Genomic DNA, 27,948 nt, shown 5'->3' on the forward strand with positions numbered 1-27,948 from the left:
CACACACTTCTTGCTATTAAAAGAATGAGGATTTTTGGGAATGAAGCACAGAATCGGAGCAGTTCAGCCTGGATGGGGCTTCTGTAGGTTCCCTGCTTCACACCTCAGCCCAAAGGGTCCCATTTTTACGTCGTGGCTCTGACGGAGACCATCAGCTCCTGCCGCCAGAGCTACTTGGTGAACCCATCGCGCAGGTGAACAGCAGCTCCGCGTCCTGCTTCAGAGTGGCAGCTCTGTGGCATCACCCCCTCCTGCTTTGCTGAGCGGAGGGAAAGCTTTCGCTGGCGTCCGCGTTCCAGAGCGAGGCGGGGGGATCTCCCGCACTCCTGCGTACAAAGGGGAGGAGGATACGCGCCCTGCCTGGCTTCCCCGGCCGCCCCGCCCCAGCGGGTTGGACCGGGACTCCCGCCCAGCGTCCTCCAGGGAACGCCGACAGAGGCAGGGTGCGGGTAGGCCGTCCCGTCCCGCCCGGCGCGCCGGCGGCTGTCGGTTGGGCGGCCCCGGGCGCGCTACCTGCGCGGCGCCGCCACGTGAGCGCCACATCAGCGCCGCTCCGCGCGCTCCGAGCCGGCAGGCGCAGCAACTGCAGGCGGCAGCGGCCGCGCTCCCGCTCGGCGGCCCGGGAAGATGCTGCAGTCGCTGGCGGGCAGCTCCTGCGTGCGGCTCGTAGAGCAGCACCGCTCCGCCTGGTGCTTCGCCCTGCTGGTGCTGGGCTACCTGCTCTACCTGGTGTTCGGCGCCGTCGTCTTCTCCTCGGTGGAGCTGCCCTACGAGGACCTGCTGCGGCAGGAGCTGGGCAAGCTGAAGCAGCGCTTCCTGGTGGAGCACGCGTGCCTGTCGGAGCAGCAGCTGGAACAGTTCCTGCTGCGGGTGCTGGAGGCCAGCAACTACGGCGTCTCGGTGCTCAGCAACGCCTCGGGCAACTGGAACTGGGACTTCACCTCCTCGCTCTTCTTCGCCAGCACCGTGCTCTCCACCACGGGTAAGGCGGCGGCGGGCCCGACACCGCGCGGCGCCGGAGGCCTCACCGAGCGGGGCTCCTCTCGGGGCCCCTCTCGCCGCGGGGAGCGGGGCGGCCTCTCGGGAACCCGCGGGGCCGCGGCCGGGCCGGGGCCTTGCGGCGGGAGGGCAACCGCCGAGCAGGCCGCCCCCGGCCGCGGGCGGAGCGACCGAGGCAGGGCGAGCCGAGGCGTCGTTCGTTTGGCTGTGGAAAAAACAACGGCTGGGTGGGTGCCTGGAAAGAGCGCGTCTTTAATTCGATGAGCCTCCGTGTTTGAGCGCGCTGCCCTGCCGCACCTGGAAGCTGCGCTCGGCCGGCCGGTACCGCCGGCACAGCCAGCACCGGGGCGTCTGCTGCTCCGCCAGAGATCCGTCGTTCTACCTTTCTGTCAGTCTGAATGTAGCCCTCTGGTTCTATGGGTCAGTGTCGGATTTGGAGCATCTCGCAATGGAGGCAAGAAGAGACTCTTGTGTGCCTTGCACAGAGTCGGGGTGCAGAGGCTCTGAGTTGATCTCATTGATGTAACTTTCATCCCACCTGCCCTTGGCTTCAGGAGGGTGTCGGGCTGCCTTGTGACGATCATAGCAAAGAGGCGCCCGCAAATGGCTGTAGGGCAGAGCAGGGGACGTTCGAGCCGCGCCTGATTTCCCAGGAGCTGCAGAATTCTCCTGTGTAAGAAGTGTCTCTGATGAATTAGTGGTGCCTCCCACAAACATCTACACTGATGTCCCTGTGCATGCTAAATTATTAAAAATGAAGCTGTATTTTTAAGTCCGCCCTACTAAGCACCGAGAGCAAAAGTATTGACTTTGCTCAGTCCTCAAAGAGGCAGGCAGTGTGCCAGGTTTACTCCTCCCCTTCCCCCCCAGGAAGGTGCTTTTGGAAATCCAGCCAGATGCCCATCTTACAACTTCTCATTGCTTTTAGAAGCACTTATTATGGACTCAGCCTCTTTTGCATTTCTTTCAGTCTGAACTGAGGGGAAATACCTAGCTGTTAAATGACTGTGTTTTGGTTTGTGGCAGTTTCTTGGTGTGTGGGTTGATTGTTGTTATTTTTTTTTTTTCCCCTTTACTGTCCGTTTTGGCTTAATGTTACATAATGCTCACTTGGTTCCAGATAGCAGGTTAATTGGTATTTTGAAAATCTTGAGTCAACATTCCTTTAGCCAAAGTTTTTGTAAGCACTTATTTTTCAAAACAGTTGTCTTTCAGGTATGGGTGTGTAGTGGTCAGCCTCCCTGAGAAGAATGAGTTCAGGCATTTATGCTGGGAAGCTGAACTGTGAAAACCTGAACAATTGAGTTCCTCACTAAAATCAGTAGCAGAAGCTCTTTGATTAAGAAGAGCTTCAAAAATTTACCTAAAAGTTGTCCAGAGTGCTGCCCTTCCAGAGATCCAAGCCTTGGCAGTCAGGTGGTACTATACAAAATATGCCATGTTTTTTCCATTGCTCCAAAATGATCGCTCACACTACTAATGCAAACTTAATCAGCTGATACCAGTAATGGCATTGACTGTTTTGCGGTGTAGTTGATTTTAGCATTGCCTGAATTATTGGAACAAGCATTAACTTTTTTTTTTTTTTTTTTTTTTTTTTAAGTCACTGAGTATACAGATCAGGTTGTCTGCTTATTACAGAGAGTTTTTATTTAACAGAAAGGTGAAAAGTTTTTTGACAGATGCAATTCTGCTGGTCCCAACTGATGGTACCATGTTTTTAGGCTAGGAGAGGCAATATGAAATTGCAAGGAGCACTTGGAGGGTGTTCCTTAGGTTCAGCTGATGGAATTTGCCATTCATCATGTGAACAAATGCACGTAAAACTCATAGGGAAAGTTTGATCTCAGCACCCTGAACTCCACTTCTTGTTCCCTCCCTTTCATTTTATGTGCGCTGGCTTCATCCTAACTAGAAAAAAATCCTTGAAAAAGATAAGAAAGCCAGTTAAGAATTCTGAAATATTCTTCAATGGATGCCATTTGTAAAATAAAAACAGTAAGGTAATTATTACTTGGAAGAAATTCGTACGGGCTGTGTGTGAAGACTGCCCCAGGACAGCCACAAACTGCAACACATCCCTGCTGTGGGCTGGGGGTGAAGGTTCAGCAGGCTGTAGCAGTGACTGCATTGAAACCACGTCTGTTTGCTCTTGTATGTAAAAATACAAACTTTATGATAGTTTAAACTTGGTTATCTCTGTCTCCAGTGGAAAACTGAGGCTTCCTTGTGTTGCTCCTGTGTGTAGCACTTGTGGATCATTTAAATACCTATGATAAATTGCAGCTACTCACCAGGGTGGAGATGCTAAACTTTGGGAGGGAACTTCGTTTCTCTTGTAGGAGTAACTAGTTACTTAGCAACAGCACTCACAGGAAAATGTGGTTTGCTCAAGATGCTGTAGGAGACAAAGCTAGATTGTGCAGCAGTGTGTGGTGGAATGTTCTTTATGCTGGAACCTCAGTAAGGAAAGTGAAAGAGATGAAGAGGTGAGTCGGAGAAAGATGCCAAGGCGGGGTTACTTTTCAATGTGCTGACTGTTTGGATGTTGATTTAGGATGTAAGGAAACCACATTCTTTTCCCTCCTTCGGTTGGAGGAATTTGAACACAAACTCCTGGAGAATGGCTTAATGTTAGCTGGCACTGGAGAAACAGCCATAGCTGTTTGCTGTAGCTGTTTGCTGTAGCTGTCTCCTTACAGACTGATCTGGAGGTGGTCCTAAAATCACAGAATGGCCAGGGTTGGAAGGGACTTCAAGGATCATGAATCTCCAACCCTCCCAGAATCAGGCGTGGTGTCCAGTCCCACCTCATAGCTTCAGTAGTCATGCACAGAGTGAAAGAGTCATTCTGTCTGCCTGTGTGTCTGCTCTCCTCTTGGGGTACATTTCCATTTTTACTGACTGCAGAGCAGCTCCAGACTTGCCACTGCTCTATTTCAGTCCACCCCCAGAGTGCTTTCATTTGGGGCACAGGAGAGTTTTAAGGCGAGGTTTGCTTTATGCTCTTCTCAGGACAAAGATTTGAACTAAAGGTTTTCTCCTCTCTTGAGGAAAAAGAGAGAAAACAGCTTCATAAGACATACAGTGCTTGTCTGTAAGAGAAAACAAGACAAATAGGATGTAATAAGGTAGAAGGTAGATTGGATGCTTTGTGTCACAATCCCTGTCTTAGAGTGCATGGCAACATTAAACAAAGTCGAAACAACTTCAAATTTAAAACTATTAGATAAGGGACTTAAGTTTAAGAAAACAAAGCAAAAAACCTCCAACTCATCAGCCTGTCTGAGATTGAGGCAGATAAGTCACTTACATGACTATTTCCAAAATGCCAGTATTTGTAAAAATTAATGACAGCAAACATTTTGAGAAGGAAATATCCTTTTCTTAATGCTTCAGGATGTGAGTTGCTTTTTACTTACCAGAGGTGATAGTTCCAGCCAATAGCCTGGTGGCATTACCTCTTGTATGCCTGAGACAAAGCCCTTGTGTTCTCTATTGACATAGAAAGTAGAAAAGAGGAAATCCGGGTCTGTCTTCTCATGCAGGCTTGTAATTGCAGGCGTCTCATGTGACCACGGCCATCAGTTTGTACTTGTTGAAATAAAGGGTGGCAACCCTAGCTCTAATCCAGTGTTTATGCTTTGCAGGCCAATGAGTAGTACAGGCTAAATCCTGGCAGAAGCCAGAGAAGCTATGGAATAGCATTACTGCTTTGTTGTTCGGAGCAGTGGTGGCTGGTGATGGATGGAGTGCTGCCCTTACCTGCTCTGTCCTCACTTCTGCATCCCGCTGTGCTGCCTGCCTTGCTCTCATCTCAGTGGTGTGGAGCTACTCCAGCAGCTCTCCACACTGGAAGGACTATTGTTGCTGCCTCTCATCCTTCTGTATTAGGTCTAAGGTCATTTTTTCTCTTCTGGAAGAAAAAAAAGAAAATGAATGAAGCAGTCCATTCAACCTAGTTTGATACACAGTGTAACTGGGGTCAGGACTGAGTTGATGATGTTCTATCCTGGGCTTGTTAATTGACTCCTTTTGTAAATGTTAATTTTGTTACTTCTCTATTTCTGATGTGTTAAAATTATTTGCAGTTTCTCACAGATAGATGATGTGGCTTCTGATTTCCCTCTTATTATTTCTAATTATTACTCTGATTGGTTTTATTTTCTCCTCTGATACTTATATCTTGAAAGGAAGAGTAATCTCTTAAAAAATCTGCCTTTTGTTAAAAACTTTGTCATGCTTTTGCAAAGTTGGAGCTTTTATTGCCATTCTGCTGACATCTCTAAATTGAATCCTAAGCTAAAACTTACATACACCTTCAGAACAGGACTTCTAATGTGTGTACAGTTAATAACCAAATCCTGCAGTTCCTAGCCATTACTGAATGCGATTTTCACTTCCACATGTATATAACTCAAAACAGCCATTTTCTAAAATCTATAGTTTTTTTCAGTCTGTTGGCTGTTTTTTGTTCTCTGTTTCATTTTGATCCACTGCGTCATTTTAATCATCTATACTTTTCCTTATAGAAGAACATCACAATCCCAGAGAAATTCCTGGTTGAGCCCCTGCTCCATGTTAATTATAAAGTGGGCTACAAGCTGCTAAAACATACAAAGACCACAATGTTTCCTGGCACGTACAGAAATGAAATGTTCTCAATTTGAGAAAGATTGGCATACCTGAGCAAGTTCAGGAATAGAAAGTAGCAATAACTTTTTTTTTTCCTAGAGTTAGCTGCCTAAATTCCAGTGTTGTTTCTGGACCTGACGTCAGCTGCTTAAAGGTTACAATATTTGTACAGTGTTTAGTTCCAATTCTAGAGTAGTTACTGGTGATGACCCTGTGGTCTGCTGCTTTTCCACCTGAGAACCTAGCAAAAATCTTTTGTAAGATTGCATTTCTCAAAGGACAAAGAGGTAATGTAATTAAAAACTGGAAAAGAAAGAAAGAAATGAAGGAAAGCTTTTCTAGTGGATTTGCTTCAGAGAAGTATTGGAGTGGTTTTTTCAAGAACACCTGAATTTTCTTTCCACTGGAAAGAAGGTGTGCATTCCCCTCTGAAAACAGAGAATGAAAACTTGGAGAAAACCCTCATATCAATCCAAGTGGTTCCCCAGCCACCACTAAAGCACGGACGTGAAACTGGTGAGTTTTCCTGCTGATGATCGTCAGTGTTACCATGGCTCTCAAATAATTTTCATACCAGTAGCTTCAGTTTCAGAAAGTATCACAGTGCCTCTTAGGCTTCAGAGGAATAAAGATGTGGAAGCAATGAGAGTGCTTAAGTAGTGCTTCCTGACAGCAGCAGGGGAGTGAGGCTGGGCTGGGAAACAGGTTTCACCAGCAGAACAGACCAACCCAGTAGTCTCCACACCACTGTTTAGCATGAGAGAAAGCAGGGCGATGTCCTCCACCAAACTTGCATGTTGTGTACCAGCAGAAACTTTAATAGCAGTTTCCTTCTCTTAAAAATCATGAATCTGGGCTGGTGTTAAGCTAACAGAGAGTAGAGACTTTGTGCATCCTTTTACTGTCTTCTATTACAGTGCAAGAGTGTGCCTTAGTTTCAGGGAAAGGAAGTACTGAAATGACAGGGTTGAGTAATATGTTGTACAATGAAAAAAGGCACTAATTATTATTATTTTTTTGTAAGCAGAAACTTAATCTCAAGAATAGATGAATGTAACTTCAGGGTTCTGACTTTTACAAATGAAAATGAAAATGAACATCAGGAAGCACTTATATTTTGGAACTTTGTTTCTTTGTTGTACTTGCTATATGACATTGCTGACTGTTATGCTGAGGTGAGTATAAAGGGAGTCGTTTTCTAAATCAATACAAAAATATTTTATTTAGATGTTGAATATTTTTCAGCGTTTACAGTAAAGGAACTGCATGCAGTTGGAATTGATGTGGTGGTATGCCATTAAAATAGAAAGCTACACATCTGATTCAGCTTAAATATTTTCTGCAGTGTTGGTAGAAGCTATTTGCCAGGTTTTTCTTAAAGAAACACGCAGTGAGGGTAAAAGCATGAGCACAGGGTTTGTCTTTCATACCTTTGAGAGAGAAAAGTAGTTTGATCTACAGAAAACTTCCCAATTGCTAAGCCTGTGGGAATTCTAGCACAAGTGCACGTCTGGTTTTGAATCTTCCTTTCCTAAATGTGCCTAAATGTGACTCACCTAGTGTCCTGAAGCTAAGTGACGTACAGAATTGCAGGGCAAAAGCCTTCTGTGTCGAGGAAAAAGGAAGCAGCCAAACAACAGTGATTGTAAAATTTACTGTTTTACAAAGTTGTTCTTCCTTTTTGTTACGTGCATGTGTTGAATACTTAACTGTAATTGGTTTAAAATGCAATATGATTTCACAGCAAGAAGATGAGAAAGTGATGGAAGACTAAAGATGATGGTAGTGCTGAATTGAGTGGGACTTACGTACGCTTTTATCTTAAAACTTGTATTGAATTATCTCTTACGTGACAGTTGGACTTTTACTTTGTTATTTTAAACCTACAAGGAACACATTTTAAAATATGATCGCCAGGCTCAGACATTGCAACATACAATGCATAGTAGTGCCAAAGTCCAGAGGCAAGCTAGAGTGGGTGCTTTCCTTTGTTTATTATATAGTTTGAAAAGGGTTTTGTTCCTTCAGAGTCACCAAATGCAAAGGCAAGGCTAATACTATAATTTTGCCTGTTCCCCTATAGTAAGTAGGCTGAGTTCACGAAGGAGTCATGGCTTTAAAGCTGTAGTGGAAAGCAACAACTGTGCGTACAAATCTTTATGTGTAACTTCATAAAAGGCTGAGAAAAACCATGAAGATTTCTTGTTGTATTGAACATTAACATGAAAAGGCCATGAGATTTCTACTCTCTGTATCATTTAAGTAGCTGTTAACCAACCATACACTGTACAAGAAAGGGATAAGTTTTTCCTGTTGAAGCCTACGCAAATGAGAAAACTGTGTCGAACTGTAGAACTATCATTCCTCCTAGAATTTTGGAATCTTCAGGCTGTATGATCTACTGGGCAATTAAATTTTAAATAGTTTGCAGCATGTCTTGTAACATATTTTTATGGCCTAACTTTACTGTACTGCCGTCTCAGTATTCCAAGATGGCTAAGATTCAAAGATGTGCTGTTACTGTTTGAAAGATGTCGCTACAGAGAAGTGTTAGAATGATGCATGGAACAAATGTAAAATGCTGTCAATCATCTGAATGGTTGGCATTTGGTAATGAAGCTGTTATATAACAGATGCTAATGCCCATAGGTGAGTTAAACAATGTCCTTTGAAAAATCCTCTCCCCCATTACTGTAACTCCCATTAGGCAAACAAACAGTGTGCAGAAATGTCTGATGTTGTGTTCTGTCAATCCGCAATTCACGTTGATAAGAAAAGAGAAAATCTGAGGAAGGACAAGTTCCTGCCCTACTTTGTTATGAAGTTATTTATTTATATTCCGCCTATCTATAGTGCAAAAATCTCTTAGTCAGACCTTTCAGTGCAGCTGTTTGTACTAATTGAAGCCAATTGCGTGTTCAGGTCAAGCTTTCTGGGGTAATTGCCATCTGACAGTTTTGCACGCGGCTTGGAGGAAAATGTCATTCACATATTGTTACTAGTAATGGAGCTCACCCAAAACTAGGAACTCTCTTAACATCATTAACAGATTTTTGAGTTCCAGATTTTACCCTTGCATTATACCATGTTTGTAGATTTCAAGAGGGAGAGGGTGATAATCTCTGATGTTTCTGAACCATCTTCTGTCAGTAGATAGTGAAGCATTTGCATCCAAGTACTGCTTTACTTTCTGGAGCACTTTCATTATGTTCCGTGTCTTATGTGACAGAGTGGCACTTCTGTATGCATTCTGCAAAAGGATGAAGTAAGGCACAGAGGAGAAAAGACATTTATGAAAGATTGTGTAGGAGTGATCGGGATAGGATCATGTGATGTTGCCTTGCAGTTCTTTGTTCCTGGGCCACGCTCCTTTAGTGTAACCTGATTTTTTTTCCATCTTACAGATGCACTTCCTGATGATGTCATTTTCTTGCTTTGGATGGTTGTGGGGTTTGTTGTTGTTGTTGTTACTGGTTTTTGGCAGTTATACTTTTCCTCTTCAGTAGTAGTAGTAGTGAAAACTGCATGTACTTGAACAAGGACTTAAAAACTCCATATCAGTCTGTAATACATACTTCCATATTTTTTTTTTCAGTGAAGACTGCAGAAGTATTGCCACTCCCAGCTAGGAGGTTGTACCGTTGTGTACTCAGTGCAGATAACAAGACTTTTATCAGCTAATACAGCCCAGATAACTTTTCAGATGCATGAGTAGCCTTTGTGGGAAGAAGGTACAGTTTGCTCAGCTTTAGTCTGCTGATTGCCTGTCCTTATTCATAGCAAAGTGTTTGCTCAGGATGTGTCACGTCCTGTCCGTGAAGAAAGGGAGGATTCACTAATCCTTCTGGTTAGATTAAGGTAAAACAGTATTCAAGATCCATACAGAAGAGGAAAAAAGATAGATTTTAATAGGAGACTTCTACAAAACAGGTATCCTACATGCGTTGGCCTTCCCACAGTTCTATCTACCCAAGCAGTAGGATTTGATAGGAAATTCAAATAAGCCTTGCATTACTTAGTAACTTTGAAAGAGAGAGGAAAAGGAGAAAGAGAATTAAAGGCAGACAGAAAGATAACCAGGTTTGGATCCAGTGCCTGGCCTGCCACCATGGTGCTCCACGTGATGTAGAACCGAGAAGGGCAACAGCAGCAAAAAAGAGAGAGCAGGCCAGCCTCCCCCACCTCATACCCCTAGTTATAGCATCGGTGCAGAGAGGGAAGGGATGGTCTCCTCCAGCTTCTATTTGGAATTGTAGTTGGCTCCAGTCTGTGCCAAGTCTGGAACAGCAGCCACCAGCCAAACCAAAAAGGTAACACCAGGCCCAGTTCAGTGACTGAATGCTTCTCAGATGTTGTTCTGGGCTGTTCCAAGAGTCATTGAGACATCAGCTTAGTTGTGCTCGGACTCATTCTTTATGAGGATGAAATAAAATCAAAATGCTGAGCTGTGTAACAACTCTGCTGCTGGAAGGAGCGCAGCTTGGACTCCTGTCTGCCACCCTCTGGCCCTACCTTATTCTCTGTGCTAGGTCTATTGCTTCCTGGACCACAAGAGTTAGCCGAGTCAGCTTATCAGCCTAGGAAAAAAAAGTAATCACTTTCTGCAGGATTAGTTAGTTCTGAGTTGCTGCGTTTAGGTAAGCTACAACTTGTGCAATAGGGGTAGACCCACAAAGGGAAAAGATTTTCTTTCTCAGCAGGACATCTTAGATTAAATCAGGTGCCTCATGTAACAATTTGGTGCAAGTGTGAAAGGAATCCAAAGCGTGCAGCCAAATTGACAGCAGATGTAAGAAAGGGGCCAGCAACCTAAGAACGTGTTTCCTGTACTGATGATGCATCAGACAATTGCTGACTGCGCCTTGTGAAGAAGCATTATTTCAAGCAAGATTAAAATGATAGCTAGCAAAACTGAAAAAAATTTACAGGGCTCCTCTGTTTGTTAAAACAGGTGCCATCACTGAAGTATTTCTACACCCTGACAGGAATCTATTTGCTGTACCTGAGATGTATGCATCTTGAGGGGAGCTGTATTTTTTCCCACTAGATAATTAGTGTTATATGATAAATTTCATCATATTTGAAACTAGGGAGCTAATGCAGTCATACTACTCTGTTTAGTTGCTCTTTATAAATCCTGATCACCGACGATTACAAGAAACCAGGTATGTGTTCCTGGGGCCAGATGCTTGCAAAGAAATACTTCCCTTGGTAAGATATGCGAACTGTCAATTTACACTTTGCTGACCTGGGCTCTTCAGTGCCAGGCCTTTATTTTGGGATTACCAGCCGGCTTATCACCTTCTCCTCCCCACAATGTACAGAGGTCTGAGAGCTCCTGCTTACAGCATCCCACTTCCCTTAGTCATGGGTTGCATCAGTCTAGCCTTTTTCTCGTTGGCCATTTGCAAATGCACTGATAGAAGGGGGCTGAGTGGTTGCTAGGCAGATTCACATGCATATGTAACTTTAAGATACTGGGACTTAAGGAAATGAGATCTGAAGTCTGTTACTGTGGTTGCAAGAATTTCCAAAGATGTCAAATATCTGACCAAGAGGCATTTTGCTAGCAAACTAAAGAAACATCATTTTAAAATAAATTACCATTAGTCTGAACAGGCAGTTTGGTGTTTGATGGTGATTGAAGTTGCTCTGTTCATATCTTTATATTTTTGTCCAAATGTCTTGTATGTGTAGTTTGCCTTTCTCAATGCTACGTTGCTATTTATTTCTAAATAATTTCTAGTTGAACAAAGCTATCTATGCTTCTTCATCATAGCATGTGCAACTACAGTGCTGTTCTTTCCTTTTGCTTTCCTCTTGTTGGTAGCACATAAACAGCAGTGATAATCGTGGCTATCCCAATTTTAGTCTGACTAATTGAGTTTATGGCTGCAGTTGGTGTTTGCTATTATGGGCTGTACTAAGCATGTGAATGATCCAATATTCAATATTTGTAGAATTTGTTTACAGTTCAGTGGCTTAGCTCTCATGACAGCTGAAGTATTTTCTTTATTTTGTAGTATATCTTTATGTTTTGAACATAAAGTGGTGAGTACATCCAGCTAGACTGTATGCAGATAGCAGAGTACTGTCAAACATCACGTTTAGGACTGTGATTTAACATAAGCCATTTCATCTGAGAAATATTTCAATTTGGCCCTTTTGTAAACTGTTAATTTTAGAAGCTGTGTTAACTTCAAGTTAGAAATAAATATTCCAGATGAAACATACCTTCCGTGAAAGTGGAGACTGATGCAGTTTAGTTCTCTATATTTCGGTCAGATGATTCACTGATTGCTGCAGCTCGTGTTGATTTGCTTCTTTTTTTGCTCTTTGTGTTTTTGAATTCTTCACATTTCTAAGAAGTAGCTATTAAAACTGCAGGTAAAGGATTTATTTACATGCCAATGCATTGTCACATCTGATTGGTTTGAGTTTGAAATATTGAGGCATCTTGTGAAGATATGTAAGTAGTGCGTGTCTTTCTCTGCCAAATGAGGGAGCTGGTGCTAGTCATTTTCCTGAGTTCCACATATCAAATAAGCTGCAAGATTAGAAGTATAAATTCCTATTCCCCATTGTATTTAGTAGATAACACTCTCTTCCATGTGAGGTTGCATTTTAATGGAAATATGCTGCTTACGGATTTGTTTTCAACTTCCCAGCATGAAATTGCTTAATTTTCATTGCTGCATGATAATTCTTTACTGCTCACAATGCCAGTTTCATTCACTGTTTTCATGCTCTGTTCTTCCTGATGGTGCAATAAAGCAATTTTTGTTCCAGAGTAGAGGTGGGAAGCATACTAATATGCAGCTGGTTGTTTCTTTTTATTCCCAGATGATAGGAAGAACAACTGTGGCTCATTTCAGTGCAAGAAATGATAACTTAGCAAGGCTAGATAGGTATTCTTCACTAATTAGATGTGATGAAAGTACTGCAGTAAGTGCCACTGCAACACATTCAAAGCTTTTGACACCTCCCAAGATAAATTCAGGATGGTACCAGGTGCTCATTATCAATTTTTAGAAGCCCCTTCCCAGTAAGCAGCACTAGACTCGTTCTTTTCAAGCTGAATACTGTACTGCACAGGTGCTGGGCTCAGCAGTGGCAGCTGGCACATCCCTGTAGTATAGCGCGCGTAAACAACGTCTTTCAGATGTTGGAAGACTGAAGTAGTTGATAGAATTTTAAATCCCATTTCAGGAAAATTAGAGGAGGTGGGGAAAGAGAAAATTGCAGCATGAAATGAAACCACGGTTCCAGACGTTTTCTGAGACAGAAGCAGCTCCATCTTTTGCTATTCTCTTCACAATGTGTGTATCTTCACAGGTTCACTGCCACTTAAATGCTAAGTACATTCCTAAGCTACTGAAATGAATTTTTTTGTAGGTGTCATTGTTGCAGACTGCCATATCTAAGGATGAAATCTGGAAGTATTACTGTTGTTCAAGGTATATCACTTACGCTGTAGTCAAGGCAAATGTATCACAATGATTTCGCCAAATTACCACAAGAAATGGGAGGATCACTGTCATGTACAAAGTAGTGACTAAATCTATTCAGTAACATTGCATTCTCTGTTTTGCGAAAGCATTTTCCATGTGAAGATTTATTTATCTTTCCTCCACACTGAACATTCTGGGCTGTGAATCCCAGGAAGAACTGCAGAAAGGTTTGTACCTTTTTCAGTACTTCAGAATTGATGTTAAAGTTCTTAAGCTTTTTAATAAACCTGTTTCTTTGATTGCTTTTTTTAATCTTGGCAATCAGTCGCTTTAAAAACCCATGATTGTAATATGAAATATTATATTGCAATATATAATATAATATGTATATATAATGTAGTACGCACGTGTGCACGTGTGTTGTTAAACCTAATAGAGCAAAAACCCTTAACAAAAGATAAGCGCAAAACCTTGCCTCGTTTTCTAACATTCACAGAACTACAAGTAGATGTTCCTTTCTAAAATCCATTCATGTTTCTCTTTTATCAAATTTTAGTTTCTGAGGCAGTTTTTCTATTAGGAAAAATGCATAATAAAGTAGTCTGGTAGGAGGGAGGGGGTACTTCGGAACAGATTTTTTTACCATCTGTTGCCTAGCAGGCAGGTAAGCTAATGAAACAGTAACTGGAATTCTCTTTGCTGAATTCTCTGAGTAGCCCTCAGGAAGTCTAACCTTGCTTTTGACCTGCTGGTGTTATCTTTTATTCAGCAAACTTTTGTCATTTTTGTATTCCTCTTCCCCCCACATTGAATTATGAAGCTGAGATTTCAGGGGAACTCTTGATTCAAGATGCATGTTGCATTACTTATGCTAAATGACTGCTAGTGGCACTTTTAAAAATGTGATGCTCTGGTTTTGGATAAATATTTCTGGCAATGTGCTGTTATTGAGAGCTGGGGGGAAGGCAAACACCAACAGAATTCTGGTTTGATTGCGTTTTACCCTTATAGGGTCTTAAATCCAGAAGAGCACTAAGAGGAACCAAATCCCAGTATACATATATAGTATATACAGTATAAAATATATATAATATATTTATGTACTTCAGGTTTTAAAACAACCTTAGTAAGTTTTGCTGCTGTTGTTTTTAACTAGCAAGCGCAGCAATGCCTGCATATCTTTTGACTGTCATCTGTGATAGAATTGAAGCCTGAATGCTTTGACACATCGATTTAGCAGCCTTGTCTGATGAATACGCTTATGTATCCAGTCTTTGCTTCTGTCTTGAGCACTGTGTACACATAGAACATGGAGTCCTTAATGGCACATTTCTCCACAAAACATGGTTGAAGCTATCAGGACTCTGTCCAGCCCCCACAAACCTCACATTGGGCTGAAGGTTTAGCATGCTGTTGGAGAATTTTCACAATTAATGGTTTTGTAGGAACTGGGTAGCTTACAGTAGGATTTAAAAAGAGCTGATTTTGTGTTCACACATGGCAAATGGGAAAGCTCTACCAGTTGAGCGTCTGGAGAACTCAAGCTTATCCTATAGAGCATGTGTCCTTTCTAACGGCATGTTTAATAGCCCTGGAAATTGAGCCTTGCGTAGTTTTAAGCAGCAGGCCCTTTTGTAGGGGCAAGCAATCTGCTTTTGTTTAGACTGTTTGAGGGTCCTCTTGGACTGCTGATGAGTGCTTTACTCAGATGTAATGTATCCAGGCAGGATTAGGGAGATCCTGTATCAGGCTGCGACATGAAAGAATGCTCTCATTTTTCACTTAAAGTTATTACCTTTTGAGCTGTGTTTCTCTCTAACCCTGAACTGAAAAGAAATGTTACTTCACCAACCACTCACCAATAATCATCTGGGGTGTGGAAAGGACTTACTAATTTCTGTACTTGATTTTTTTGGCTTTATTTGGCTTGTGTAGTGAAACTACCATTTGCACAGCTCTGGTAGAACCCATTTTCCTGTGCAGCATTGTGCTGAGCACTTCCTTATAGCCACTGGTGTGTGACTAGTTCATCATTATAACTGTACAGCAGTGATGGTAATATTTTCCACTACATTAAATAGAAACTATAGGTAATAACTGACTAAAACAATAGTCACAGTAAATGATCAAAATATTACTAGCCATTCAGAGTGCCCATCCATCTGTAATCTTTGCATTGGTACGCGTGATATGATGAGTGAGACATGGAGTGAACCATGTGGTGGAAAAAAGTGTAGAATTAGGCTAGAATTAAGGAAGTATTAGTGTTTGTTTGGGTTGACTTAGTTATGTCTAGTTTCCTTCCAGATTATGGAGTGTCCTTGTATTTTCTTGAGCGACCTGTGGTTCAGGTAGCCCCATGGAGTGTTAATGCTGTCATCGCTGATCTTCCATCTGTATGAGTCATCATGGCAATTCAGAAACTATTTATAAATGAAGGTATTTCCTATGAAAACTGGAGCCTATCAGAGAAAAGGAAGCATTTCTCATATAAGGAGCTGCACAATTAAACTGCTCTGGCAGGGGCCTGCTGAATGTGAGTGCAGGAGGTGATGCTGCAGAGGTACTTTTAAGCTAATTTTCAAACCTTTTGAAGGCTGCTGCAGTCTACCAGATTTCTTAGCCCTGTGTGGGTACATCTGCAGTAGTGCCTTGCTTCAGGTCAGGAGTGTGCTGCTGAACCAAGTCTCCTGATCGTTCCACTGGTGGAATGCACCATGGACAGGCCTTGGAGCATACAAACTGGATTTCTCTTCAGTGGAACAAAGCTGATGGAGGCAACACTGAAGAGCTATGAAGTGCACCTCAACTACTAAAATGGGCATCCAGTCTCTGTGAAAAAAGTAAAGCAAATCTGAAGCTAAACTCCTGCTTTCCCAAATGTAATGACCTTAGGCCTGTGCAATCAGTTATTCTGCTGTACAGATCCACATCTACTGTGCTAATGCAAACAAAGTGGCTATGCAAGTCTTACCTTTTTTCCACCTTTATTTCTTCCATTGCTATACTTGATATTCCTATAGTTAAAGTAATTCGTTCTGGACAGGACTTGGCATATACTTGATGCCTTAGATAGTATGATCAAATGTTGGGGTTTTTTTTGTTTGTTTGTTTGTTTTGTAAAACTTAGATGAAAAATTTAAAATAAGATCTCAGCTCTTGTTGCACAACCAAGCTGTTTTCTTATTTTAAAGGACTAGTTTTGTCAACAAGTGAAACACAAAAGATTTCCTTTTTCATGACATCTTGTTATTTCTCCTGCTGCCTCTGGGTATCAAAATTGTCAAAATTTAAATAGAAAATTACCATTCCTAAGTATATAATTTTCAAAGGCCCCCCAGCACTGGCTGCAGCTTTTCTCTTGGTGATTGAAGTGGTAATAGGGTAGTTGTACTGCTTAATATTATGTCACTTGTACTTAGTTGAAAAAAATGTTTTTAACATGCATTGCTGTATTACTATTTTATGGATAGAGACATAGCTAACTCAAGGGTGGAGCACTGCAAAGCTATTTTTCATCAATCCTCAATAATGTTTTTTCTCCCTAGTTTGTATGAACATGTTAAATTTTCATTTCTACTTGGTAGAAAAGATTAATAATAATTCATATGAAAGTATGTCAGAATTTGGAGACAGAAACAAAAGGATATTTGTGTTTTATTGTTACTTGTTCTGAATATTTACAGTGGCACAGTTCCTCTTGATGCATAATTGATATAGGAAAGAAAATAAAAGGACTTGGAAAGACATGCACATGGCACAATTTTGGTCTCCCATCTGGAGTATTTCATGATATGTATGGTGATGTAGGGCAGTCTTAATATCATCCAGGCTAATGGTGTCTTGGGCTGCGTGAGGAGTGTTGCCAGCAGATGGAGGGAGGTGATCCTTCTCAATGCTCAGCACTGGTGAGACCACACTTGAAGTTTTGTGTCCTGTTCTGGGCTCCCCAGCATATGAGAGACATGGGGCCACAAAAATGATGGTGGAACTTCAGCATCCCCTCCCATCAAAAAAATCTGGGGCTGTTTGGCCTGGAGAAGAGGATGCTTAGAGGGATCTAATCAGTGGTTGTAAATACATGAAGAGAAAGTGCTAAGTGGACAGAGCCAGACTCTGTTGGAGCAGATGGACCCAGAAGTCCCCTCCAACCACAGCCTGTGATTCTGATTCTGTGAGAATGTATGAAAAAATGTGAGGCTGATTTTGAGATGGGGAGCTTAGAAGTTCTTCTCCAAAAGGGAATTGTAATATGCACATGCTGTTGTTTTTCTCTCCCATACTGCGCCATTTAATGATGATCTCCATTACTATGTTTTGTGTTTTTTTTTTTTTTTTTATTTATTTCTCAAAATTGCTCTTTAAGTGTTTTTCTCATTGATGACTGCTACTTTAAAAATGGGGAAAAAAGGGAGGTAGGTTAAATAGTGATGATGCTGGTATAGACTCTGTCTCACAGTGCTCACTATAATCATTCCTTTTCCACTGTGTTTCTAGTGTGATAATAGGTATCTTTCTTACTGTTTTTATTTTGAATAGTTATTTGTATGTTGAGTTCCAAATGCTTACAACATACATTTAAAAATATAATTATTCATATATTATTTTTTAAAAAACTGACTAATTTTAATGTAATTTTTTTTGCTGCAAAGTATTTATTTCATCAAAGTAATTTCCCAACAGAAGCATTATCTTGTGCAAAGATCAAGCTCAATAAAACCTCATGCAGACTAAACTATTCACGTAGGATTGCTGTGCTTTCTGAAAATGGGTGTGTTATGTGTCAGTAGATCACTGTGTCTGTGTTTAGGCTGACCTATGACATATTAGTAGGACAGGAATTAAACAGGAGTGTTTTTTTGCCAGCAGTGATACAAACCCTTTGGCGGTTCAATACCAAATGTAAGATCATAAAGCAAATATTTTATCACAATGTATTTACCTATATATGGGGAATATTTCTTGCTCTCCTTCAGACATTTTCCACAGTTTTATTCATCAGCATCCCCTCTTCCTGAAATCTGTAGGCAGAGTTTCTAGACCTGTTTCTTTCTTCGGACAGGTGAAATATTCCTTCCTGTGTAAGAGCAGATGTGGTAACCTTTATATACTTTCCAAGATATAAATGCTTTGATGTACAACTGTTCTGGTAGAAATTAGTTTTGAAGCCACCTTTAAATGTAGGTACCATTATATCCATGTCATTGGGTTGATACCTTAGATTCAGATGATCCTTACAGCCACGCAAGTGACTTACACAATCTTATTACAAAACTGACTGCGTTCAATGCCATTTCCACCTTTCTTGGTGCAGAAGGCAACGTTAATGAGCTCATTATATGAACCAGTTCTTTCTGAGCTAACTCCAGTCTCAGCTGGCAGGACGGTGGTTCTGAGGAATTAATAGTCTTCGGCATTGACGCAGTAGAAGATGGTTTCAGAAGGAACTGAAGCTGTGTACAGTCAGTCAGTACAGAGATGCATGTCAGTATGTTGGAGTCTCTGCTTTGGAAGAAACCTGTGTAATTTCGCAGTGAAATTGTAACTTGTAATTGGCAAAATAGAATTCTCTTTTCTGAGAAGTGATAAGGTGAAAAATCATTATGGGAAAGATGTAGTTTTTATGATTAACTTAATTGTTTAAATATTTTTTACCGCTTTTGTTCTAGAGACGTTGGAGGGATGTGTCGTTGGAGGGAGCTGGAGCAGCACTAAATCAAATCACTACAACTGGGGAGTTTTAAATCACCCTTAATGCTGCTGTGTGAGCAAGGACTTAATGATTTCCTTTATGACAAAACTGTCTTAAGCAGTTTCTGCCACGCCCTTCGTCGCCTTCCTAATTAGGCTGCTGCAGCTGCTTGAGGACTGCACCATAAGCTTTAATTAGAGAAATGAACTAAGTTGCAAGCAAATTGCCTCCTCACTTTCCCTCATTTTTTTGACCCAGGTCACTTAATCAGTTCGGTTTACAGCATGCCTTCCTCCTCCCAGCGCACACAGAATCAGTTCCATTAGTGGCTCAACTGAGGAGGCAGCGAAAATGTGATGCAAATGGATTTCCTTTGTTTAAAAATGCCCACCATAAATGGGATTTTTTTTCTCCTTCTTCTGTCCCGGCTGGACATCGGAGTTCTCAGACTTGTTTAAAGAAACTCAACTGTGACCTCTTGATTTTTTTTCCTTCTGCTTTTTTTCAAACAACTTTTAAATGTCGTCTTTTAGTTGTTTTAAACTGTCTCAAACTTCTGAGTGAAAGTTCTGAAAAATCCTTTCTAGCAGAAGCGCAGCACTACTGATTTGCACTTTTTTTAATCTATGAACCAGTTTTTGCCTATTTTTCCAGTCCTTCAAATTCTTTTTTCCCATCTGTGATACAGAATTGTAGGGGTTGGAAGGGACCTCCAGAGATCATGGTGTCCAACCCCCCTGCCAAAGCAGGTTCCCTACAGCAGGGAGGAGAGAGGTTTACATCTGATGGTGTGCTAAGAAGTTGTTAACTACCTGCCTATGTATTCATCCCTGAAGTTGTTCACTTGTTTTTCCCAATGCATGGCTGATAGAAGTAGAAAAGGCAAAATACCTTTCCCAAGAGATAATTTGAGTCTGAGTAGATGGTTTGGCATGTATAGATCTGCTGCATAATGTAGTGTTTCTTTCATTCTGTGTAGTAGGTGTCTGTTGTCTAATTTTATTGAGCACGTAGTTGACCTGTGTGACTCTCTGCAACAAAGTCAATATAAAAAAGTTAAAGCATATTAAATTATTTTTTAAAATAAGAAATTTTGTAGAATAGAGGGTCATTCAAAACTACATCCAAGCAGGTAGAGATGTTTTGTGTATTTGTGTAAACTCACAACAGCTGAAGCTCTCCAAGTCATAAGAGTTAAAAATTTTTAAGGAGATTTTTTCCAATACATAGTCATAACTGAAAACCAGACATGCACATCTTGAGAAGTTTTGCTCTTTGTATGAACAATTAAGTAAAAGTCCATGTCAGGATGCTGAACTAGATGGAGGGTTGATCTTATTTAATACGGCATATACTGCTGGTCTTGTATGCATTTCTGTGTGAGTTTTCTAGAAGGAATGATGCTTCTAACTTATGAATAGTCAATAGAAAGAGTTAGGTATAAATAATACTCTTTAAACTCAGTGTCACTTTGCTGTGTTTTGGCAGCTTTTCTGAAAGTTTGGTTTTTCAAAGGTCCGTGTTTTTAAGGAAGTGATTGTAGTCTGATGTTCAGATTATACATAAGAAATTACAGCCCATCATAAATCTTAGACTCTGTCTTGATAATCGGTGTGCCAGTTCTCAGAGATGCTACGTGGGCAGGTTAATTCTTGTCCCCCATAGTAATTCCATTCAACTCCTCTCTGACAGATTAAATATCATCAGTGTAATAAAGAGAATGTCAGTAATACTGTCTTCGTGAGGTTCCTTTGTCATAACAAAAGTTTTAGGGTTTTATAAAAATAAAAATGTTTTAGGATTGCAGTTGTTAAGGCTTCTGAATGTTATAGTTTTTGCTGAAAAGGCAAATGGGCATATGTTTTATTATCTGCGTAGAACCAGTGCATGCTATGAACTTTATAGAAGGATCATAGAAAGCCATTTCCCTGAAGAAGTAATGGTGCAAGGAAGCAACAAAAAGATGCAGAAATGGCTAAAAGCAGACATGGATATAAGAGAAAGATTAAACAAACAGAGAAAAAAGAAGAAAAAAAAAAAAAACAGTGGGGGAAAATGGTTAGTTCTTGAGGTAGATGACTGAAGCAGCTGAAGGAGCTGGGATTGTTCAGTCTGGGGAAGAGGAGGCTCAGGGAAACCTTATTGCTCTCTATAACTACCTGAAGGAAGGTTGTAGTGAGCTAGGGGTCAGCCTCTGCTCTCGTGTAACCAGTGATAGAACTAGAGGGATTGGCTTCAAGCTGCACCAGGGGAGATTTAGGCTGGACGTTAGGAAATACTACTTTTCTGAAAGAGTGGTCAGGCACTGGAATGGGCTACACAGGGAGGTGGTGGAGTCACTGACCCTGAAGGTGTTCAAGGAGCATTTGGATTTTGTGTTGAGGGACATGGTTTAGTGAGTACTGTTGGTGATAGGTAGATGGTTGGACTGGATGATCTTGAAGGTCTTTTTCAATCTTGGTAATTTTGTGATTCCGTCACAAGGAATGTTCCTCAAAAGCCTTTTTTTGGATGAGTGCTGTTCAATTATATTAATGTGTTTGTAGATGAGCTAGAAAAGAGACTAAAGACACAAAATTAAGGTTGTAAGGATGGAAAAACCACTGGGCAACTGGATCATAAAATAGCACTGGAAAGTGAGTAGGATAAAATGCTAAATGAAATACGTAACAAATGCCATCATTTACATATGAAGTTATGGGATCTGCTTTGATGAATACTGGGACATCTCTGAGGGGCAAGGCCTGAGGTTCTGATGGAGAAGGCCAAGGAGATGTCAGCTCAGCACTTACTCACAGTCAAAAACAGTTTAGATGTACAACGTTTCTAGGGATGAGTAGAACAGAAAGTGGAAGCTTTGCTGTTCTTTTTTGCACCCATGATTTGCACTTAAAACCAGGCTGAGCACATTTGATGGCATAGCTGCTAGCGCTGTGTACAGGTGTAATTGCACCACACATTTGTGGAATTGAGATGGGCCTTGATTGCCTTGTAAAAAAAACCAAACAACAACAACAAAAAACAGTGAATACATTTCAGGCTGGATGTGGCTGTGGGCAGCCTGGTCCAGTGGTTGGTGACCCTGCACATAGCAGGGCAGTTGAAACTAGATGATCTTTCTTCAACCAAGGCAATTCTATGATTCTGTGATTTCTGCACTTGAAACAAATGATTGTTGGTATTTGTAGCACAAACAACAAGGCAGAAATCCAGCCATATTCATTTGATCCCCTGAGTTTTCCTGTGAAAATCTTTGCTCTGCTCGTAATGCTGGATGCTTTATTATCTAAACAGTTCTTGGCAGTATGGAAGCATACAGTCTGGAGTGTTGATTTAAATGCTTTAAGTCCAATTTCAATGTTTTTCACATAAGGACTTAGAGCATTTTACTACTATGTAGATCTAGGAATGCTTTTCTGGAGTATGAATGATTCTTCTTGACAAGGTGAGTAAAAGAAGTTGCTGCATCACTTGGTAAAACTAAGCAAAAAGGTCAGTAGGAAAACCCAGAATTAAGCAGTTTTCCTGCTGTAGGTTTCCTGCTGTTGAGTACATGTTACATTTTTCTTAAAAATAAGCATTAATATAGTTACTTTTACCATTTTGAAATAGAAGAATATTTTTGGATTTTCATTTCCTTCTTGTCAGTACTTAGACTCCATTTACCTGCTTAAGCCAGGTCAGCAGATCCCATCACTATTCTTTATTTCACGCAGTATATCTAATATGAAATGGATACGCGAAGTCTAAGCTTTGACTCAGCCTATGTTTTCCCTCTGCTTTATTCTAGGTTATGGACATACAGTGCCTTTATCTGATGGAGGGAAGGCCTTCTGCATCATCTACTCGGTCATCGGGATCCCCTTTACGCTGCTTTTCCTGACAGCAGTGGTACAGCGCATCATTGTTTACGTCACCAGGCGGCCTGTACTCTATTTCCACATTCGCTGGGGTTTCTCCAAGCAGATTGTTGCCATCATCCACGCTGTAGTCCTTGGGTTCATCACTGTCTCATGCTTTTTCTTTATCCCAGCAGCAATTTTTTCTGTTCTGGAAGATGACTGGAATTTTTTGGAGTCTTTTTACTTTTGTTTCATTTCCCTGAGCACTATTGGCCTAGGAGACTATGTGCCAGGAGAAGGCTACAATCAAAAATTCCGAGAGCTGTATAAAATTGGAATTACATGTAAGTGTTCAAGCTGACCAGTTACCTAAGAGACACTTCATTAAAAATTAAAAAAAATAGGCATTATGTGTCTCTTCCAGAGTTGGTGATTGTTTTGTGAGCTGTCAGCTTGCAAACTGGGTGTTGTTGCTAACTATGCAGTGTTGCAGCTGAAGGCAACTATAGGCAACTGTGCTTTAAATAGTCAGTTTCCTAGTTAAGAAAGGAGAATCTGAAAACAAAACTCTGTTGTGCTAAAACATATCTATATACTATCTTATTAATAATAGCAAAAAAATGTTCATGTTATTGTTATGAAAATGGATAGGAGCACGTGGAGCTAAGATTACACAGAGCATCACAGAGTCAGAAAATGATCCTTGTAGCCCAAGGTCATCCTGTAAGGTGAGATGACAGGCAGACAGAGATAAAGGAGGAATGGGAAATGGGCAGAAGAGCAAAATTTCTTACTCCAGTTGTAACATAAGCTAGCTGTAGCTGGCTTTAGGACCTATCAGCTGTCAAAGTAATACAAATAGAGTGAAATGATGATACAGCAAGACTTTGAATGTTAAATTATAATTGCTTAATTAGGTCTGACACAGAGCAGTGGCACAGTGATCAGTGATTAGGTGAAAAAGTAGAACCGAGAAAGTGATCTGTGTGTTGATGTTCTGAATGAATGTTTCTGATCTGGCTTCGGTCTGCACAGTCCTGGTTCAGCAGAGGCACTCATTGAAAGATTTAAGTAGCCAAAACAGCAAGCCATCCTGTCAGGTCCGTGTCTTAGGCTACCATGTCTTTATCTGGACTCCCATACGTGATCCAGTAATCATAATGTAGTCAAAGTGTCCATTAGCTTGGTTTTGTGTTTTGCATTCCTGGAAACAAGTCCTTGAACTAGCCAAAACTTAACATGAAACTACTGAGATTCCACAAGGCCGAGTGCAAGGTGTTGCACTTGGGTCAGGGCAATCCAACCTATGTGTACAGACTGGGAGAAGGACTTGGAGGTTCTGGTGGATGAAAAGCCACTCAAAGCTGCTCTTGCAGCCTGAAAGGCCAACAGTATCCTGGGCTGCATCAAAAGAGGGGGAACAGCAGGGAGAGAGAGGTGATTGTCACCCTCTGCATTTGTGAGGCCCCATCTGAAGTGCAATATTTGGGTCATTTCAGATTTTTTCGTTTCCCCATCCTGTTTATGTTACCGACAGTAGCTTTTAATTACTATCCTGCTGATCTCCAGAGTTAACCTGGTGATGCTAAATGATTGAGTGGTGAAAGTCATGCATAATAAATACATCGTAAAAATTCTGAAACCTTAAAAACTGTAAGATGACATTTGGGATTAATTTTTTTTTTTTTAACCTGAAAAGTCAAGTTTTCTTTTTCAGTACACAGACAACTTTTCAATTTCAAGCTTTAGAATGCTTAGAAAACAAACAGAAAGAAATTCTAAATGGAAAAAGTAGCCAATAGGCAAAGTGATTTATTTCTAATTTGAAACAAAATAATCCAAGGTCGTAACTTTTGAATTAGCCTTTCTTCTCTCATGCAAACAAGTCATGGAACAAAACACAATGTGTAAAAATATTGTTCTCTTTCTGAACCTAAATTTTCTTCCAAGAAAAGTTGTGGAGTCCCAGATCTGAAAACCCTTAATGATTACTGCAGGCTTTCCAAGGAAAATGCAGGTGTCCTAAATGAAGTGTTGGATTACTTGGACAGTGTTTCAGAAATGATTAAAAGTTCTCATTGCAGATTTATAGATGCCTTTTAATTGGCATAGCTTTGTTATTTCCTCCCTGTGCTAATGCATACGTTCCATTTGAATTCATGAGATAAAGATTAAAAACAGTTCATATATTTTAGCTATAGTGTTGATTTAGATCAGCTCTTGGTATTGCAGTATTGATTTAACAGTGCTCCTGGAAGAGAGAAGGAAATGTTATTTTTAGTGAATAATCTGCAACTGCTTGTAAAATATTTATGCCTTTTGGTAACAGAGCATTGTCCATGCGTAGATTGTAGTAATTAATCTGTGTTGATCTTTCAGCACATTTAATATTCAGCCTTTGGATGAGCATGTTTTATTAATAATTATACACTTCTGCTTGATTTACTCATTGAAATGATAAATTATTCAAGTTGTCATGATCCTTGATACGTTGTAATGATGAGTTGCAAGGATCTAATGAAGCATTGGGATTAAGAAATGCTCATTTTAATGCCTTTACTCCAATTCAGTTACACATTTGGAGTGAAAAACAAAAGAGCATAATGAGCTGCTAGTCATCTGGAACCCCGATTCTAAAGGTCTCAGTCTGAGAGTTAAAAAATATTTTGAGAGTGTGTAATCAATAAGCTTGTTAAGTTAAATTTTAAGATTCCAGTTCGTTAAATGCTTTTACATACTTTTCTCTGGTACAGTTGCAACAGATTCTAAACCACTACTCTTACTTTTTAAAAATTATTATGTGGAGTCTTGTTGATTGTAGAATGCAAGAGAGCAGGGGCTGGATTTGACAGCCCAAACTGGGTCAGAGAGAAGATTAACATAATATTCAGAGATGGCAGGGGTGGAATATATGGAGGAAGATACAGGGTTAAAAGTGTTCAAGCCCCACTCAATTTGATAATAATTACAGCCTTTTTTTTTTTTTTCCTTTTGTACCCAGGTTACCTCTTGCTGGGCCTCATTGCGATGTTGGTGGTTCTTGAGACATTCTGTGAACTCCATGAGCTCAAAAAGTTTAGGAAGTTGTTTTATGTGAAGAAGGACAAGGAAGAGGACCACGTGCATATAATGGAACATGACCAGCTCTCTTTCTCCTCCATCTCAGACCAAGCAGCCTCCATGAAGGACGATCAGAAGGCAAATGAGCCTTTTGTGACTTCCCAGTCCCCAACTTCCAATGACAGCTCTCTAAACAATTAATACAGGGGCATCCACAACATTGTTTTGGTGCATATATGCTACTTACTATAAGAAATAGAATGTATCTTTTATTTTCCTGAAAATATTGAAGCTGGAAGACTGTGCTATTTTAAACAAAGATTCATCACTTCTAACATAGGAAGGACTTCTGGGGAAAAGTGTGGGAGCCACCCTGGGAATAGGGAAAGAAATGCAGGATGTGACTGGGAACATCAGGCCATTTTGCTTGAGAAATAAAGAGGTGGGAATATCACTTTCAGAGGTACCAGAGAGAAAGGCTCAGACAAGCAACTTCATCTGTCTTTAGGAGAGCAGGGCCTTCACTGAAATCCAGGTCATCTGATTGCATGCCCTGACTTACAGCTGGGTGAAACTTTGCAATACGTACTTTATCTCAGAAAGGTAGTCACAGATTTATTCCAAACACACCAAATATCTTCATCTGGAAAACATTTCCAGAGCAGTATCTGTAGACCTGCTGGAGGGGAGTATCTAGCTGATCCTTCTATTACCCAGTAAGTTGCATGTGCAAACAATAATGCTAGGAATGAAAAAGCAGGTTTCCATCCTCTGCCCAGGCCATTTGCATTCAAATTTCCTACTTCCTTAATATGTCTCCTAATCACAGGAAGAATGTTGTTCTGAAGAGAATGTGCCTTGAGTCTTCCATGCTGTTTTGCTTTGTAAAAAATACTTATGTAAACTCTGAGAGGTTGCAGGAGCCATTCGAAAGTGCTGGATAATAGGGCTGCAGGGAAAGGAGAGTCCTCTTCCCTTTGGAATGTGTAGGAATGTTTTGGGTTTTTTTGGCTGAATGAAACAAAATGAAAAGGGGAACTGAAATTCAACATATGCCATATTTGTCATAGTCAACTGCTTTAAGTATTTCTCCTTGATAAGGGTTGAAGTCTTATGAGCAGAGTAAGGGCTCAGCTCTGTTTCATTTTTTACATTTGCATGTGCTGGGCTGTTAGGCATCTGGAGGAACAGAAGTAGTGTCATCTTTGAGCACAGCCCCTTTTTCTTTATTTGGTTTTCTAGCTAGTACTCAGAGCACTTTGGAGGAGAATGGAATGTTTCCAGACAATTTTTCAGTTTTTCATATGGCAAGAAAACAGGAAAAATGTCATTTTGGTTCAGATGGAACCGGATGGAACCGAATTTTTTTCCCCTTGGGAAAAGTCACTACAAAGTCAAGATCCCATCAACTTCTGAAGCTGGAACCTCTTTGGCTGTAACAGGAGAGGTGTTTTACTCCAGCTACCTGTCACTGTGCTGAATGCAGGGACCTCAAAGTGAATTTCAGGGAGCAGGAGATGAGACTAAGTGGTGACAGTACTCTCTTCTGGCCTTAAGAATCTACAAAATGGGAATCTCGGTAATGTTTTGCAATGAATAAAAGATCTGGAGCACAAATAGCCATATTAGGACAACCTCCCACATAGGAATAGTGTAGAAGAGAGCCTTTTCCCTGCAGTGCAAGCATGCCAGATTGCCTGTAATTTGGCTTGTAGTGTTTAGAGCTGAAGAATATTTTACTGTAAAAGAAAAAAAAAAAAAAAAAGCAGCTTGTCTAGAATTAGCTCACATGGGAAAAATACTTGAAAGTAAATAACCCAAAATATTCTGTGTTTGAACTTAATTATAGCTAGCATCAAACCAATTTTATATCTTTACTGGAAAAAACATACTTTATGGCTAAACTAACGAAAAGTCTTCAATTTATATTTGTAGAAAATCAGAGCTAAAGGTTTTGGTTGTTTTGGGTTTTATAGATTAGGTGAGAGCATACTGCGTTTGCATGTTCCCAGGAGAGTGGCTATTTTTATACTGCTTAAGTTAACAGTTCTATTTATAACAAATGTTAATCAATATATATGTACATATATACATAAATATATTTATATACTGTACATATATCATAAATCACCAGAGTTTAATCAATTTAGGCACAGCATTTTAGATTTTGTTTTCCTAGGTTTCTCTTTATACAGTGAATAATAGGAAACTATGGCATAAAATAAAACTGGCATAAAAATAAGCATACTGTACCACAAGAAATATTGAT

The 27,948-nt window shown here is 40.6% G+C and overlaps 1 protein-coding gene across 1 annotated transcript; it reads left to right on the top strand.

The window, feature by feature from the left end:
• Positions 1-626: 626 nt before the first annotated feature.
• KCNK1 (potassium two pore domain channel subfamily K member 1) lies at positions 627-27,921 on the top strand. Its single transcript, XM_042895290.1, has 3 exons — positions 627-982; positions 22,568-22,963; positions 25,621-27,921. The coding sequence occupies exons 1-3, from the start codon at positions 628-630 to the stop codon at positions 25,878-25,880; spliced, it is 1,011 nt and encodes a 336-aa protein (XP_042751224.1). The 5' UTR covers position 627; the 3' UTR covers positions 25,881-27,921.
• The last annotated feature ends 27 nt before the right edge of the window (positions 27,922-27,948 follow it).

Source organism: Lagopus leucura, unplaced genomic scaffold (assembly GCF_019238085.1).
Source record: "Lagopus leucura isolate 7727_CA_CO unplaced genomic scaffold, USGS_WTPT01 Super-Scaffold_73, whole genome shotgun sequence".
NCBI lineage: Eukaryota > Metazoa > Chordata > Aves > Galliformes > Phasianidae > Lagopus > Lagopus leucura.

Bases quoted from the DNA above. Each gene is read 5' to 3' on its own strand.
- KCNK1 (XM_042895290.1), top strand. From the start codon at position 628: ATGCTGCAGTCGCTGGCGGGCAGCTCCTGCGTGCGGCTCGTAGAGCAG. The intron at 983-22,567 runs GTAAGGCGGCGG...GCTTTATTCTAG, and splicing joins CACCGTGCTCTCCACCACGG to GTTATGGACATACAGTGCCT. The intron at 22,964-25,620 runs GTAAGTGTTCAA...TTTTGTACCCAG, and splicing joins GTATAAAATTGGAATTACAT to GTTACCTCTTGCTGGGCCTC.